The sequence below is a fragment of the Drosophila serrata genome, unplaced genomic scaffold (genome assembly GCF_035046125.1).
Source record: "Drosophila serrata isolate PLE 108 unplaced genomic scaffold, ASM3504612v1 contig_89, whole genome shotgun sequence".
NCBI lineage: Eukaryota > Metazoa > Arthropoda > Insecta > Diptera > Drosophilidae > Drosophila > Drosophila serrata.
In genome coordinates this window covers 39,791-57,249 of record NW_028256987.1, presented here as the reverse complement: position 1 = coordinate 57,249, position 17,459 = coordinate 39,791, and the positions used below count along the sequence as shown (strand labels likewise).

The 17,459-nt window shown below is 40.3% G+C and overlaps 2 protein-coding genes across 49 annotated transcripts in view; both read left to right on the top strand.

The window, feature by feature from the left end:
* The first annotated feature begins 1,638 nt into the window (after window positions 1–1,638).
* On the top strand, window positions 1,639–5,934 carry LOC147644809 (uncharacterized). The gene is made up of 2 exons (XM_086840541.1): window positions 1,639–1,715; window positions 5,190–5,934. The coding sequence occupies exons 1-2, from the start codon at window positions 1,639–1,641 to the stop codon at window positions 5,932–5,934; spliced, it is 822 nt and encodes a 273-aa protein (XP_086696667.1).
* A 3,759-nt stretch (window positions 5,935–9,693) lies between these two features.
* LOC147644808 (nipped-B protein-like) overlaps window positions 9,694–17,459 on the top strand; it is a 32,527-nt gene continuing 24,761 nt past the window's right edge. For 6 of the 48 annotated variants that reach the window (XR_015273369.1, XR_015273370.1, XM_086840390.1 and 3 more), the window contains exons 1-4: window positions 9,726–10,034; window positions 10,167–10,406; window positions 10,472–10,643; window positions 10,695–10,813. Coding sequence is in view for 27 of the 48 variants with exons in the window: in XM_086840390.1 (XP_086696516.1) it covers window positions 10,340–10,406; window positions 10,472–10,643; window positions 10,695–10,813 (358 nt within the window). In the remaining 21 variants the exon portion in view is untranslated. Of the gene's footprint in view, window positions 10,035–10,093; window positions 10,111–10,130; window positions 10,407–10,471; window positions 10,644–10,694; window positions 10,814–17,459 lie in introns of those variants that run through there. The other 42 variants (XM_086840405.1, XM_086840377.1, XM_086840316.1 and 39 more) reach the window with 28 other exon arrangements.

The following is a 17,459-nucleotide window of genomic DNA, read 5'->3' as shown; positions in this document are numbered from 1 at the left end:
TCGAAAAAGCCGAACGCACTCTGGGGTTCTTGACATATCGTTCGGGTGCTCTGGGGTTCCAGGCTCAGCCGTTTTTGTGTTAGTACTTTTTTATACTGTTTGACTTCTCTATGTATTTTTTGCTTAGTGCTAGGGCATACAACAGATCGGAGCGCAAAGAAACGCACCCCTGCTCATCGTTCCACGGTCGATCTGCCACTGAAAAATGAATTCTTGTTGTGCTCGGTTTCGAACGAATACTTCGAACTCGAAAAAGCCGAACGCACTCTGGGGTTCTAGACATATCGTTCGGGTGCTCTGGGGTTCCAGGCTCAGCCGTTTTTGTGTTAGTACTTTTTTATACTGTTTGACTTCTCTATGTATTTCTTGCTTAGTGCTAGGGCATACAACAGATCGGAGCTGACACGAATGCAACTGGCAGCGAGTGCATGGGCCATGGACCTATTATCCAATAAGGGAAGACTGGAGCAGGGTCAAAGTGGTAGTAAAGAACGAGGTACACCGATGGCTCCAAGATGAGCAGTAGAATAGCGGCTGGGATCTACGCTGAGAATCGGGCAATTGAAAAGACTTTCAATATATCGGACTCAGCGAAGGTTATTATCCATAAGGGAAGCAGCCGAACTCTCCTTTGGGCGGGACCACAGGGACACCAAAGTACGGATTTACTCGGATAGCCAGCGGCTATCAAATCACTAGCTGCCATGAACATCGGTACAGATCTCGAATTACCGATTTCCCTAAACGCGATTCAGACAAGGATCTATGATCATTTCAAGCAGACCACTAACAAGAAATGGTTAGGGAAGAGTGAGCCCAGGAGGTCAATGTTTGCTAGGATTCGACTAAAAACGAACAAAGAGAACTGCTATCAAATAGCAATCTGGATATCAGCAGGATCACGGCATTCACTACGGGTCATTGAATCGCACGCAATAAAAAAGAGACTGCCGCACAATCCAATCTATAGAAGCGGTACGAAACCTACAGAGCAAGAGACATCGGAGACATCTGCTCTGCTCCTGTCCAGCGCTAAGCCACACCAGGCTACGCCACGTTTGTACCTACCAGCTGCAGTCACTGGGAAGTATAAGGCAGTTAAAGGTATCGGCAACCCTAGGCTTGTCCGGGACTAGATGGCAAGAAACTTAATAACATCACTATAAAGCTTATTTTACTGAGCCGTATTAATAAGGCAAAGTACCATGCCATTAACAGTGATTATGTATCATGCAAGTCTAAAGTGAATAATGTCCTGGAAAGATTGGAGTGGAAGGCTGGCAAGATGGTCACTAAAACTCCAAGCATATGACTTCTGCATTTAACACCGGAAAAGATCGGAAAACGTTGTGGCGGATACACTATTAAGAATGGCTTAGGAGGTAAACGAGGGATACCATCAAGTATAGTTTGTTACAGAAGGTTTACTTTGACTTTCTGAAAATTATCCTAACTTAAGAAAAGTCCACGCGTTTATTAATATCATGGTCGATCACTTCTCAAAATTTGTATTTCTTAAAGCGATGAAAGAGGCGACAACGGCGCCCTTTAAGAAAGGATATCTTTCATACGCTTACAGTTCCAAAAACAATACATTTCGACAACGGAAAACAGGTCGTGGCGAAGCAGTTTCAGGATATGATCGAGGAGTATCGAATAAGACATGAAAAGACGCCAGTCTACTACGCTCGATCAAACGCGACGGAACGAAATCGGTACGCAATCCGAGCATTCCCGGAGTGTACCCACAGAGATTGTGACTTGTATTTTAAGGATATATAGGCGGCAATAAAGATCTCTGTCCACCAAGCTGCAAGGGTGACGTTGTGTTTGCCAGCTACGGGCTGGATCGGATGGAGTCATCAGTTCCAGACTAATCAGAGGGCGGTATCCCTGGTTGGGCGCTTTTTAGGTTTTTAATAAGGCCCTGCGGTTAGGGACATGGGACATGACATGACAAGATATTTATTATTGGAATGTGTGCAGGGCGGGGTGCCAAACCAAAATTACCCATGTCCTACAAGGGACAACAGAATACTATTCAGCCTTGCTGCACATTCATTACGAGTTTCACAACGGGAACGCACATATGCTTAGTCACAATATGTTTCAAAACGTCCATCCGCATTACAAATTAAAAAAAAAAGAAACGAAGTTGAACAAAAAGTAACAATGGTTTCAGTAAATAGAACAATATCGCCACCAATTATCATTAATCATTAATCAGTTTTCCTGAGCGCTCAAAATACCCCTCGAATACATAGTCTATTTAAACCCTATCGTCATCGTTCATTTCCTTTGACTTTGATTATTGTTCACGTCAGGAGGCCCTTCGCGGCGCCGCCTCTGTCCACAGAATTTCCAAAGCTTTGCCGCTCTTGCACTCCCGCGCCCACTCTTCGATGTTCGCGAACGCCCGCTCCCGAGTTCCCGAGCTTCGCTCGCTGCTAGGCAAGCTGAGGGACGGCTAGTTCGCGCTCCACTTCTCGGGCCCGGAGCGCTCGGTCGGGAGCGCAGCCCTTACGTTTAAGCTAGTTAGTTCTATGTATGATGCGTAATAAAGCGGAAGCAATTATTTCGAGCTCCACGACGACCCCTAATCATTTTAACCACTACGGGTTATCATACTTTCTGACTGCGTCGCGGGAGCTATTTTCCAATACAGGATATTTAGCGGCAGGATCGCCCCCCAACAAACATTGGTCCTTCGAGCCGGATACGGATATCCTTCCGTCCTTTCACCAGCAGTTCCCGGTGATTTTTCCGCTAGAGATAAGTATGTGCTTGCTTCCGTCTTGTTCTCGCTGCCGGTCTTCAACAGTGGGCCGAACATTTAATTTCGGTCGCACCGCTGCAAAATTTGTTTTGTTCGTGTCAACTCCTCGTCCGAGTTTTCCTGACACCACGGCAATGAGAAATTCCACTTTCTGTTCGCCTCCGAACTTCGAAAGTTTCCATCCGTTTTGTGTGCGCCGCCAGACTTCTCGCCGTTTCTTATTTAATTAATATTTCCGTACAAAAAAAGTTCTTCGTGAACAGTGAAATTGTGTTACAAAAAGAAAGGAATAATTAATATCGGCCAGCCGCTGTGCGCTTGTTGCGAGAATTCACCCTGCTCGCCGAACAATCCGCCGCTGTCACCATATTTTCGCTAATTTTTGTGCTGTATCCATACACATTTTTCTGTTCGCACAATTCAATACAGTCCACTTCTCGACGCTCCACTGTGCTAATACAAACCCTACATATCTACATACATACATATATATTGGGCAAGCTTCGCGCTATTCTGCGCTGAGCATCGATCTCCAAGCTATTACATATATATATATATACACACGCCCGCATAAAGGCATATCAAGCAATTATTTGTCTTTTTTTTCGTCTCCACTTCGTGCCTAGAGCGTGTAGAAGCACCTGCACTCATACATTCCTCAGCCGAATAGTGCCGACGAGACAAAATCCGCCACCTACAACTTTAAAGAAATAAGTTTCGGGAACCACGGATTTAAAATTATCCGAATTTTATTTATCCTATTTTCATTTATATCAAAGAAATACCAATGAACACACATACATCCATACATTGGGCAATCTTCGCGCTACTCTGCGCTGAGCATCGATCTCCACAATTATCTACATACATACATATATATTGGGCAAGCTTCGCGCTATTCTGCGCTGAGCATCGATCTCCAAGCTATTGCATTCATATATACTCACGCCCTCATTAAGTAATTATTTGTCATTTTTTTCGTCTCCTCTTTGTGCCTAGAGCGTGTACAACCACCTACACTTATACATTCCATAGCCGAACAGTGCCGACGAGACAAAATCCGCCACCTACAATTTGTAAAGAAATGAATTTCGTGAACCAAGGATATAAAATTATCCGAAATTTATAAATCCTATTTTTATTTATATCAATTTACTATACATACATATATATTGGACAAGCTTCGCGCTATTCTGCGCTGAGCATCGATCTCCACAATTATTTTACATAGATACATATATTGGGCAAGCTTCGCACTATTCTGAGCTGAGCAGCAAAACCCAAACACAAACAAGTGTTTTTAATTTTCTTCAATTTAGCCGCCGCAACGGCCGTGTTGTTGTTGCCCTGTAATTCTTGGGTCCCTCACATACGCACTGCTTGCCGACGGCATTACACAGCAAGCTGTTCCGCTATCAAGAATCTAGTTTTTTTTTAATTCCACCTTTACGGATTCAAACAATAGACATTCGCGGCTAATTAAAAATTAAAAAATTTTTTTTTTTCGAGTTGCGAGACAATTCCCATTACCACTAAAATCCGAACTCCCACCCCCACGATCTGCGACTGCGGCTGTTGTTGTTTTTTTTAATATTCTCCTTTTTCTCGCTTCGTCGCCACAGACTCCGTGTTTATTGTTGTTGCCGCTGAGTTCTCTTGGTCACATCCACATATCACACAAAGCTTTGTATCCGCTACCAAAAACAAGAGTCTTTTCATTCCACTTCTCCGGCGCTGAAATACTTAAACACGAGCGGCCGATAATTTGCTCGGGCCATAAATAGTTATTATTTTGGTGGGTTCCGATGAAATAAAAATCGACGTTTTATTTTTAAATCAAACGCAAACATAAACGATCCCCACGTTTGAGACCCGCAATTAAACACGTAGATCAATAAACAAAGAGAACAAATCCGTTTATTTGGAAACATTTTTTGTATTCTTCTTCTATACGGTACATTTCAGTCAGCTTCCTCGATCCGAGCGTCAAGCCTTGTGGCCGAGGTTTATTTATTTTTTCTCCACTTTATCCGTTTTTGGCGACCCAGACCGCACGTTAGTGTGACCGTCCTCTCGTCCGACAGTCGACAAGCCCTGATCCACAGCATTCTATTCCGAGAATGCCCACGGGAGACGACAAAAAACTGCGTCCGATCCCATCCATCCGTCTGAGCAGGTCCCAATCCGCATCTCCGCGGGCGTCCCAATTGAAGCCAAACTCTAGGCGCCCCAGAAACCACCCAGCCCTCTCCTTTCACGTGTCAGGTGCGTCGCGACGAAATCCGGGCTTTGTGGGATAAGGTGGAGAAGAGTTACGAGAGCTGCTCCGAACTGCTCTCCGTGTCCGACGACGGCGCGACACTTCAACGGTGTTAGAAGCTAAGTATAGCTACTGCTACTCCGTCTATTCCAGGTGTGTGGCCCAGCTGCAGGAGATAATAGAAAGGGGCGAGGCGCAGTCAACTCTGGCTTCCAGCAGCGTTCACACACCCCCTTCCACCGGTTGCCGTTTGCCACCGGTTTACACCGAAATTTTCGCTGGTGACTGTCTTCGGTGGCCCACGTTCAGAGACCTTTTCACGGCGGTATATATTCGCAACCCTCGTCTCACCCCGGTGGAGAAATTGTTCCACCTACTATCCAAAACAACGGGCGAAGCGCACGCCATTGTTTCCAGAGCCCCGCTCACCAATAAGGGGTTCGTCGCAGCTTGGCGAAGCCTCACCGACCGCTTCGAGAACCGGCGGTTGTTGGTCAGAAGCCAGTTGAAAACCCTTTTCAACATCCAGGCTATCCCCCAAGAGTCCGGTGGCGCGCTAAGAGAGCTGCAAGGCACTATACAGTGTTGTCTAACGGCATTAGAGATGACCGCCATTCAGGTCGAAGCCTGGGACTGCCTCCTGGTGTACATGGTTTCCTCGAAGCTCCCCAAGCTCACACTCTCCATGTGGGAGCAATCTATCCACAATAAGGACAAAATTCCAACTTGGAACGAGCTAGACGCGTTTCTGACCGAACGCCATCGTACGCTGGAGACCATCGACGACGTTACGCCTACCAGCTCTAGGCATTTTCCGCCAAAGTTGTCGACTCCGCGGGCCCCAGCGCCCCGGCTCCATTCTTCCGACTTCAGGGTGACTCCAACACCCAGAAGGTGAGACCTGTGTTCCAGGGAAAACCACCCCCTGCAAAGATGTCCACGTTTCCTCAAAATGACCGTAGTCGAGAGATCAAATATCATCCAAATAAAAACAACTCTGCTTGAATTGTTTGGCACGAGGCCATCAGCAGCGGGATTGCCCCAGTGTCCACTCCTGACTTACATGCCGCAGACGGCATCACACCCTGCTGCATCCCAGAAACTGTTCCTCCATTGTTCAGATTGCTCCTGAACCTTCCAGCCCAGTAACCGCACCGATCCAAAGGATATCCGCGTTCTACGCGTTCGAATCACTAATCCCAACGCCTTCAATTACTGGGTACCCTACGACATCAAGAGCAGACGTTCCCGAGGTATTGTCATCGTACCCATGCCGAGTCTGCAGCGGAATCCATCTTCGAAAATGCCACAAGTTCCTCAGGCTTAGTGCTGAAAAGAGGCTCAGCGCGGTGTCCACCAACCGCTACTGTTCGAACTGTTTGGCCCACGAACAATCCCAAGGCAAATGCCGCAGTGGTGACCGATGCAAGACGTGCAATCAGCTTCACCACACGCTCCTGCATATGCCGTGATATGATTTTATTTGTTTTGCACCTGCTTTTTGCGGGCGGACGTACCGCCTCTCTAACTCGCTTTGGGGCGTTCTAAGAGAGAGACTGGGACGTTTTCTGTTCTATCAATACCCAGTCCGAGTCCTTCCTTTGCCAGTTCGTGTGTGATTTCGTTTCCCTCGATGCCCCGGTGTCTGGGAGCCCAGTTGATCCGCACTGACATTGTCGTGCTTAGGATATCTAGTGCTTCTTTGCTTGCCAGTACATTTTTGGAACTGACCGCTGACGATTGCATGGATCTAATCGCCGCTGTCTTCGAACAGGAACAAACTCTGCCGCCTTCCTGATGGCGAAGACTTCCGAATGGAATATGCTGCAATGGCTTGGTAGCTTATACGACAGCCTTATCTCGGTGTCTGTACAGTAAATGCCCGCTCCAACTCCTCGTTCCATCTTGGAGCCGTCAGGGTAGATATTGAGGTGTCGAGCGTGGTCCTGAACCGTTTTCCAGTCTTCAGGTCCCATAAATGTTGATGTTTTCATATCCGGGCATGTTCTAGGCATCATGTAGTCGCATACACTGCTTATGGTTCGACCAATTGAACTGTTCTTCTGTTGACATACTTCCTAGCGCTACTAGGCGCAATGTAGCCTTTTCCGCGGTCAGTTGCGCGTGGATGTCCAGGGGATCAGTTCCAAGTATTGTCTCTAAAGCTTTTGTAGGGGTTGACCTCAGCGACCCAAATATGCAGAGCAGTGCCTGCCGCTGGGTTCTCTCCATAAGCATTTTGTTGGTCCTCTTTTCCATGGCTTGCCACCGATAAGTAGACCCAGTGCATCAGAGCGGGTGAGAGGTCCCATGTGTCCCAAATATAGCGCAATGGTGGCCTTTTCACTCTCTAGTACATTGGGTTTCCATGCCAGCTTGCTGTCTAGTACAGTGCCCTGGTATTTGACTTGTATTTCGGGGTCAGCATGGTTGAGTTTGTTTTTGGGGGGATCCATGACGGTACCTTGTATCTCTTAGTGAAGAGAATGAGGTCCGTCTTATCCGCATTGATGGACATACTTAAGTGATAATTATGCGTATGTCGTTATCTTTATGGCCTTCCTCTCGAACCTTCTGCTTGGGTCGTCGACCACTAGATTCCATAAGGGGGACGATAGGACTCCACCTTGCGGCGTGTCTTTGTGCGCTCTTTTTCCATGGATGCGGTGCCCCAATCCGATTGTACCCGTCGGGAATAGATTTCCAATCCAAAAGTTGATGGCGGGGTGCGTGTTGGTCTCTCCTAGACGCTCCATTATTGCGTTTATACTTACATTATTGAATGCCCCGGATATGTCTACGAAGACTGCGAGCGCATATTCCTTGTTGTGCAGGGCTCCCTTAATGGTGGCTTATCGGCCTGTAGTCCTTTGGACTTACGTGGCTGCTCTTTCCTGCTCTGGGTAGGAAGACAATCCTCGAGGTCCTCCATTGGATAGCCCGTACTAAGACAAGCTGTGTAGATTGCGTATAGCCATGGAGCGATGACTTCTTTGGGCGCCTGCAGCATGGCTAGTTCTGGCGCTTTTATACCCGCGAAGGAGTCTAAAGCCCAGTGAATTCTTCTTGAGGATATGAAATCATTTGGGAAATGCTCTTCACTGGTTGCTAGTACCTGGTGCTCGTTGTCATCAATGATCTCTATGCAACCTGGGAAGTGCGCGTGCAATAGGGCTATTAGGGCCTCTTTGCTGCCCTCAGTCCACTGTCTGTCGTCGCGTTTGAGCTGACCCTGTATGGAGGGTTGTTTTGAAACCAACTTCCGTAGTCTAGCCGTTTCTGGGGCCGTCTCTATGTTGGAGCAGAAGTTTATCCAAAAACTTCTTTATTCCCTGCGTATTTCCTTCTTGTAGTATCATACTTCGCCTGATTGGCGATTTTAAAGAATTCTCTGTCTTTATGGTTTTACTGATCCGAAATTTCTTAAGTTTTCTACATCCAAATATGTGGAACCATTTAAAAGGTGGTTTTGCGATAATTTTCGCAGCACTTATAATTTTTTGGTTTGATTCCAAATAAAGTTATTTAAAAAATTTTACATAAGCAGAAATTTTAGAGAAGATAATATTTGCAAGGACTAAAGGTTATTTAGATTTACATCAGCTAAAATAATTGGTCAAATTCTGTTTTTAATCCTACAACAGCGACTTAAATGATAATAATGGTTAATAATTTGTTATCGGAAAGGTTATGGTGTAGAAATCAAAGTTTCTTTCCGAAATTCCCAAATGTAAAAATACCCCGGATTACTTATAAATACATTTTAAATAGCCTCTTCCCACTGCCATACACACTTCGATTGGCAGGTTTTTCCATAATTTGATCACTTTTGTGATAATTTTCAGTTTTTTTACCATACATGTTTGAAGGGCTTTTATTTCAAAATCTCAGCGTTTGTTTTTCGGTACAACTATGAATTCTCATTCTTCCTCTTGCTAGTGATATTTGAGAGTTTACTACAAAAATATATACGAAGATGACAAGAGATAATTGGATAATTGGAGCCGCTAAAAGTCAGAAGTGTGTCCAAAGTACAATAAGTACATTTTTGGTATATCATTGTCCAAAATTATTCTAATTGCTTTTATTGAAATAAAACTCCGACACCACTCTAATTTTAAATGTATATGGAGAGCTTCTACCGACAAGTTTTTTATCACAATACCCACAACTTTGTGAATATTTTTTTTAACTGTCTTTTTCAACAGCAAAATTTCAACAGTAAATTGGTAGCTCCTTATGCTTTTGTGAAGCAACACCTTGTTGTTGGGTGTTGGATGCTGGATGATTTTCTGTTCGAAATGCAGTTATATATTGATTCATTACAGAAAAAGTAATTTTTTAACGTCTTTCAGTCAATATAACTGTTTCATTTCTTGTACGAAGCAATTTTTTAATGAATGATTTATAATATTTTATGAAATATTGGAAAAAAATAACATATACATTTATATAAATTTTAAATTTCATAAAATGTGTATAAGATATTTGCATGACGTTATGCAAAGAATAAGACATGTGCCGTTTGTAATTGCTGCCGTGAAGTTGAGCTAAAAGAACTGGATGTACTCACAGAATTGATGGTTTTAATATTCATGTAGAAACATAAAGTAAGTAATTGTATAAATGTTTCATTTCTTGTTGTTTCGAAAATGACAAAAAGTTTTTTTCAAGTTTGGCATCTAAATCACAACTAAAAGACAGTAAGGGTGCTATCTTACATATGTACTTTATACACGCATGTCGGCCATATTTTCTTAGTGAAAATATGTGAAAATAATTCAATGTATGTTTTAGGAAGTTATGACGAAAATTCGGTGGACGCAATTTAGTTGAATTAAGAATGTTTTGAATAGTAAATGCATTCACCAAAATTACAAAATATACGTTGGAAGTGTCAACAAACAATAGTTTTATCTATTAATATTCGTTGCATTAAAAAAGATAAATAACAACGAATTGGATAAAACTAAAATGCTGTAATTATTTCTTTTAGAGGTATATCGTAATAATCAATGTACACAATAAAATTTTTATATTAAATTATTATGATTCAGTTTCTAAATTGTTTCCCGTATGTCCTTGAAATATTAGACAAATACATCTTACAATATACACAATCATACACAGGCATATATTAATTAAATCGTACATATGTATGTATAAAGATGCGCTTACACATGTTTACATGGATTGAACTATCGAACTTGTGGAATCAGTAACGACACAGTGTTTCTATAACTTTAATAATAATTAAATTCCGGTATCAAGAAAAATTGAATCGACTCGGCCTATCAAATAGAATGGGAGACCGCGACATCCCTAGTGTGCCTGTGACCACTCTAGCTGGTTTGACCAGCACTTCTGATTGTAAGTAGTTCATCGAATATTAAGTACCAGTTTTAATCGTTAATATTTTAAAATTTTTAACCAAGTGCTGAGCGAATTACCCGTGTCAGATTCACTTCAGAGTGCCGCTTCCTTAAATAAATCCCTCCTGTTCCATGCTTTAGTTGCCAATGAATCTAGCAACTTGCTTTCGGTCCGTGATGAAAATCTCGTTCGACAACTAGTTAATGCCATTGAAAAAACGAACTCTGACAATATGTAAGTCATTTTTTCTCAACAATTGTTTTTTAGTAATGCATTTCGTTGCAGTGAACTAAAATCACATTACGCTATTCAGTCATCTGGAGCTAACATAAGTGCTTTCCCGGAGTTACTGCAAGGAATTTACAGTTTTCGACCAACAGTTTTCAATTCGCCACTAAAGATATGTAAGTTTTAATAAAGTAATGCCTTCATTCATTACATTTACCTATGGGCAATTCTCTGGTGTCGAATGCGACATTCGTACGCATTCAAACTAAAAAAATGCATGTGCAATGACTTTTTTTAATTTTAGAAAAATTGAAACGTATAGCTCTTGGTTAGCACCCTTGAACCCTTGTTTGTTTTCAAGATATTCACTAAAAAGTACTGCGTTCGCACGCGACAAAAATATAAGTTATATTTGCAAAAAACCAGTTTAAGCTCGAATTTCAGCGAAACGATGAAAAATTGTAGTACAATAAATTTTAATGAATTACGCAATGAATTCTCTTAATAATGTATTTTGTTTGATTTTAATATATTAAGTATTTATTTTTTAAATTCAATTTTAGTCCCGGTCGCACGCGACATTTTGAAAAGCGATAATTTAAATTAAAACTGTACGACTATTGATTATCGAATATGTTCTTTTGCATTGGCTTTTTATGTCATATTAGAAACCAAAAGTCGAAGCAAAATGCTTCGGTTTAAGAGATTGGCATCAAAACCAAACATGCCATTTTTTATGCCTTTTTTTTATAAAAAAAACATTTTTTGCGTTTGCGCGTGTTTGACATCGATTTTTATGAAACTTATTTTAGAAAATGAAAAATTCTCTTAGTCTTGATCATCTTGACCAATTTTTTTTATGTAATCATGTTAATAATACTCGTTTTTAAGCAATTTTAAGTTTTTGGCCGCGGTAGACCTTTCTGGAGAATTGTCCCTATACATATGATATTTACAGCTTGACATTCACAGTTTTGCATTTTTCCCATATCTAACGATCGTTAGTATGGCACATACATATATATATATAGTAGTCAGATTTTCATAAAATTTTACCCAAATTGTAGAATAATATGAAATTAAACTTAAATTTGATAAAAATCTGTTGAAAACTAAAAAACCTATAATTTTATAATTATACAGCTATTTTATATTAGTCTTAAACTTTTTGTCAAATCGTACAACTATATCATATAGCTCCCATAGGAACGATCGAGAAATTAATACAATTCAAAATTATAACGGTCAGTTTTCAACAGATTTTCAAATTTGAGATATATCCATTTTATATCAGTCTTACATTTTGTGTCAAATTTTATGAAAATCGGACGACTATATCATATAGGTGCCATACAAACGATCTTTAGATGTGGAGCAAAAATGCAAATCCGTGAATATGTTTAGGCGAATGAAATGAAAGCTGGTATTACTTCATTGTTTTTTAACATAAAAATATATAACTAATATTGTATGGATTCCTAGTCATCAAAGTTCTATCTGCAAGGGTATATAAACTTCGGCGTGCCGAAGTTAGCTTGCTATCTTGTTATGTGTAATTTAGAGACTATGGGAAAAATATGAATGGAGGCAAAAAATATGCAACCACGGCATCGGAAAGGCGACTTATTCTGCGAACAAGCCAAGATGACGAAATGCAGTCTGTTTGTGTGAGCGAGTATCAAGAACTAAAGAGAGTACTGATTGACGAATTTACAAAGAAGGAAGGAAGAAGAGCGAAAGGAACTATATTTCATGTGTGGTTCTGCAGAGCATAAATTCAAAAATTGTCATTCTCATCTGAATTGCTTGAAATTCAATGAAAACGGTAATAATGAATATTCCTGGGAAAAATTGAAAACATTGAGGTTTATAAAAGTCTTGGCAGATCATTTTCCAATACCTCTGATAGAAGATTGAAAAAAACTACAATAGGCTGCATTTTTATCTACAATGGACTTGAAAAATGGGGTTTTTAACATAGCTTTGGAAAAGGCTAGCCACTAACAGATTTTGATAAAAAAAAGGACTGTAGAAAATTAAGAAAGCTCCAATCTGTATTCATTGGCTGGATTTATCAGATTCGCCAACTAACTTCCAGGTTGCAGCTGAGGTGTTAATCCAGCTGTGTTTAAATAGAACTTTCCCAGGGCCGTACATCCCTGGGAAAATACCTTGCCGTAGCTTTGGACCGAACCTAGTCTGACTTTTCTGTTTGGAATCGCTCAAGGGGTACTATCTTACTGTTTATGTAAAGTTACCATTTGCTTTTATTCATGCTTGGCCGGGGTAAATAATAATGCTCATGATGAAATTCATCCTGAGAGGTATGAAAAAAAAAGCAATATGACGCTGTGAACTTTTTTACACGCTTATTTTTGTTCCATTTGTTACAATTACATTGTTAATTGTAGTAAGTCATTTTCAACCATACTCACAACCTCTTTAAGACTATACGTTTAACAGTCCGGGCGCCACGTAGACAACATAAATTGCGTCTTCGATATACACATATGTGCGTATCGCGTCTGAGAAGAACTTGCAACCCCTTTATTTTTTTTTTGCTCGCTTGATATTTGACTTTGCCTCAAAGGTTAGAGCACCCTCCTCACAACCTGGCGAGCGCGAGCTCAAATCGCTCACGAGGCAAACTTTCTCTTACTTAATTTTTATATTTGTTAGTTAAATGAATTTTCTAAAAAAAATATAAATAAAAGATTGATCAAATTAAATTAAACAAAATTCAAGTAAATCTATAAGCTATATTTGACTCTGGCATTATATAGTTTTACTTATAACAAAACAGGAAAGTAAATATACCTTTGCAGAAAGAACCTTGATGACTAGGAATCAATACAATTAAAATAATATAAATTTATGTTAAAAAACAATGAAGTAGTACCTGATTTCATTTCATTCACATATACATATTATATTTACAGTTTTACATTCACAGATTTACATTTTTCCTCTGTATCTAACGATCGTTCCAATGGGAGCTATATGATATAGTAGTCAGAATTTCACAAAATTTAACAGAAAATTGTAGAGTAGCATAAAATGGCTATATCTTAAATTTGATTAAATTCTGTTGAAAACTGAAAGTGTTATAATTTTTATACCCTTGCAGGGTATTATAATTTCAGTCAGAAGTTTGCAACGCAGTGAAGGAGGAACCTCCGACTATATAAAGTATATATATTCTTGATCAGGATTAACAGCCGAGTCAATCTAGACATGTCAGTCTGTCCTTCTGTCCGTCTGTCCGTTTCTACGCAAACTAGTCTCTCAGTTTTAAAGCTATCTGAATGAAACTTTGTAGTTAGCCTTCTATATACTCTCACTTGTATATATGTCGGAACGGGCTGGATCGGACGACTATATCATATAGCTGCCATAGGAATGATCGGAAAATTTTTACAAAAAAAATTTTAACTTTTTCAGTTTTCAATAGAATTTGATCAAAAATGAGATATAGCCATTTTACTATCTTCTACAATTTTGTATAAAATTTTATGAAAATCGGACTATCATATATCTCCCATAGGAACGATCGAGAAATTAATACAATTAAATTTTTAACTTTTTCAGTTTTCAGCTGATTTTCATCAAATTTGAGGTATAGCCATTTTATATTAGTCTTAAATTTTGTGTCAAATTTCATGAAAATCGGACGACTATATCGTATAGGTGCCATACAAACGATCATTTGATGTAGAGGAAAAATGCAAATCTGTGAATGTAAAACTGCAAATATAATATGTATAGGTGAATGAAATGAAAGCAGGTATTACTTCATTGTTTTTTAACACAAATCTATATAATTTATATTGTATGGATTCCTATTCATAGAAGTTCTATCTGCAAGGGTATATAAACGTCGGCGCGCCTAAGTTAGCTTCCTTTCTATTTTTTTTTTTTTTTATTTATTTAATGTACCAGGCCGCCGATCCAGACGCGATCAAATGCTTGTGATACGTCCAGAAAAAAACAATTCTTTATTTCTTGCGTTCGAAAGCCTTGCGAGGGATCGCTCTGTTGCTTTAAAGATGTGTTAGTAGATGAACAAAAAGGAGTTTTTCAAATAGAGCAGACTGATGAGCCGGTACGTAGAAGGCTGGGATTTGTCTTTACCTGTCTTTGGGATCATTAACAGACTTTTTCCATTGGTCAATTCAGTTATCATTTTTGGAGTAATAAAATCGTGGCCAGGAGCTTTTTTGGATTTATGTTTACCGTCCGGGTGGTTGGCCGCGTGGAATATATAGCCGATGATATGGAGGTAGCTGTTATTAGTTAGATGGGTTTCAGAGAACAGCATGATATCGATATTATAGCTGTTTAGGAACTGCAGGAGCTCTTTTTATGCTATATGGGACTTGCCGTTTGCGTTCCAGAACTATATTCTTAAAGAGTCCATTTATACAGACTTTTGTTTGATTAGTCGTTCCATTAGAAGGCTCTGGTATCGCAGTAGTTCTTAGAGAAAACTTCGAATCGACATCATGTTGTTTTTAGGAGTAACTAGTGAAGATTCAAGACCGCTAAGGGTTTGTGGGGGAAGAGTTTGGTTTTGCTGCGTATAAGGTAAAGTTGTTGTTTGGCTGTTTTGGTTTAAGAGCGAAAAATCATTCAGGTTTGGTAAAGGTGGTTGTAGCTGTGGTCGCAGTCCTGCCGGCTGAGCGGCAGATGTTTGTGAGATTTAAGGGTAGCGAAGAGCGTTGGCAAAGGAGACACCAGGAGTAATTTTTGATGGGGTGACGATATTTGGTTGGGCAGAGTGTTGAGCGGCGAATGGATTACTGCGTTTCTGATTTAGGCGGCTCTTGAGTTCTTTATAGACGGGACAGCCTCAATAGTTGGCAGTATGATTTCCGCCTCAGTTACCGCGTTTCTTAAGGGTTGAGTCATTTTTATTTTCCATGCATGCTTCAATGCAATGCAAATCCCCAGAGGCAACATAGACAGGTCGTAGGATGCAGTAGGTTCTTGTATGGCTAAACTCCTGGCAGTTTGTACACTGTTCGGGTCCGTTTCACTTATGCGGTTCCTCTTTTGTGATTCTTCAGTAAGGAGATATTGCAGATTGCATATAGGATGCATTGCATTTTTCTTCAGAGGTTTCGTCTCTGGGGCCAGCTCAATCTTAAACATAGGTTGAGGAAGTTTATCCCTGTTTACTATGTTCACTATGTGCTTAACGTGGAAGCCTTTTTCCGCGAGGCCTTCAGCTATTTCTGCTACAGCAACAGTCGGCTCGATACCTTTAAGTACAACTTGTAGGCCTTTCTTAAGTGTAGTAATTTATAACGAAACTTGTCTTCATTGTAAACCTAAAGTTTTGCTTCTAATGTTTCCTTTTTTTTTAGGGTGGTGATAAAAAGGTGGTTAGGCTCAGTTACTTGTTTAATAATATATAATGGCGGTGGCTTTACAACTTTCTTGACTTCTTCGTCCTCGCCAAGTATGCAAAATCTGTTTGTTTAATTTTTATTTATTTATTATTTATTTTATTTTATTTATTTGTACATACCGATCGATCCCGGGCTGTACGAGCGTGTTATTCGTGAGTCAGTAGAGCTAAGTTTTTCTTGCGATGTTGAGATAGGCCACTGTGTAGCCGCAGACGTTAAAGTTGTTGTTATCGTTGACGTTGCTGTAGTAAGAGAGGGTAGTGTGGTTGTAAGCGCACAAGTCGAAGTAGTCGGTGCGTCGATAAGAGAGAGATGGGACGGGCATTGTGAGCTTAACACCGATGAGTCAATTGAAATGTAAGCATTATTCCGTGCAGAAGAAAGCCGTCGTTCAACTAGTTTTATTTGTTAATTTTTGAAAGTCTTTCGGCAGAACGATCCAAAACACGACCGAACGATAAAGAATCAATGTTTCACTCCTGTTCACTTCTGTTCTAATAAATGCATTATGTTTGGTTGCTAATTTCATACACTATGTTCACCAAAAATGTTACTCTATTATTTTTATTATTATATTTCTGTGTATCCAAAGATTGTTATGTCCACTTCCTAGACTCACATTACTGTTGTAATATCCAATTTTTGACCAAAAGGCTTGTTCTTTGGTCCAATTTTTTTTTCTGAAAATGAAATTTTTCAGCAGAAAGTCCTATATTACCGATCACTTATTCACTATTTTCTTTAATGGTTAAATTTTGCTCCTTTCACATTATTCACTTTGCTAGAGTCAGGGTCCTGATACAACCAGTACAACGTTGTCTGCGTATGCTTCTGCATTGACGCCACTATTATTGAGTTCTCCCAATATGCTTTTTATATTCCTTAACCAGAGCTATGGCGATAGAACCCCGTCCTGGCATGTGCCTCTCGTCACTACCCGCGAGAAGTGAGTGCCATTCAGTTTAGCTACGATCGCCCTGCTCGTGACTGACCTTTTCTGTATGCATGATCCAAAAGGTGTTTTAATTTCTCCCAGATATGACCATCCAGTAACTTTTCCAGTGTCTTTAGGATTGAAGAGGTAGGGCTTATCTCTAGAATTCTAGGATGTGTCCTCTTCTTTCAGGTTTTCGTATGAAGATAACTTTAGCTTTTCTCTACAGAAACGAGACATACGTCAGTCAGCTTCATAAATGGCTTGCATACATCTGCTAATGTTTTTTTACCTGTTTGCAACATTACCAGAGTGATGGCGTTCGGGCACAGACTTTTGTGCTTGGTAAGAACTAATGTATTGTAGTAACGTAATAAACTTTTATTTTTCCAAGGGAACGGACGAGTTGAATTCATGCGGTACCGTAAAAAACAAACAAGGCTTTATTTATTCTTATTTGCGTGTACAATATCTTCT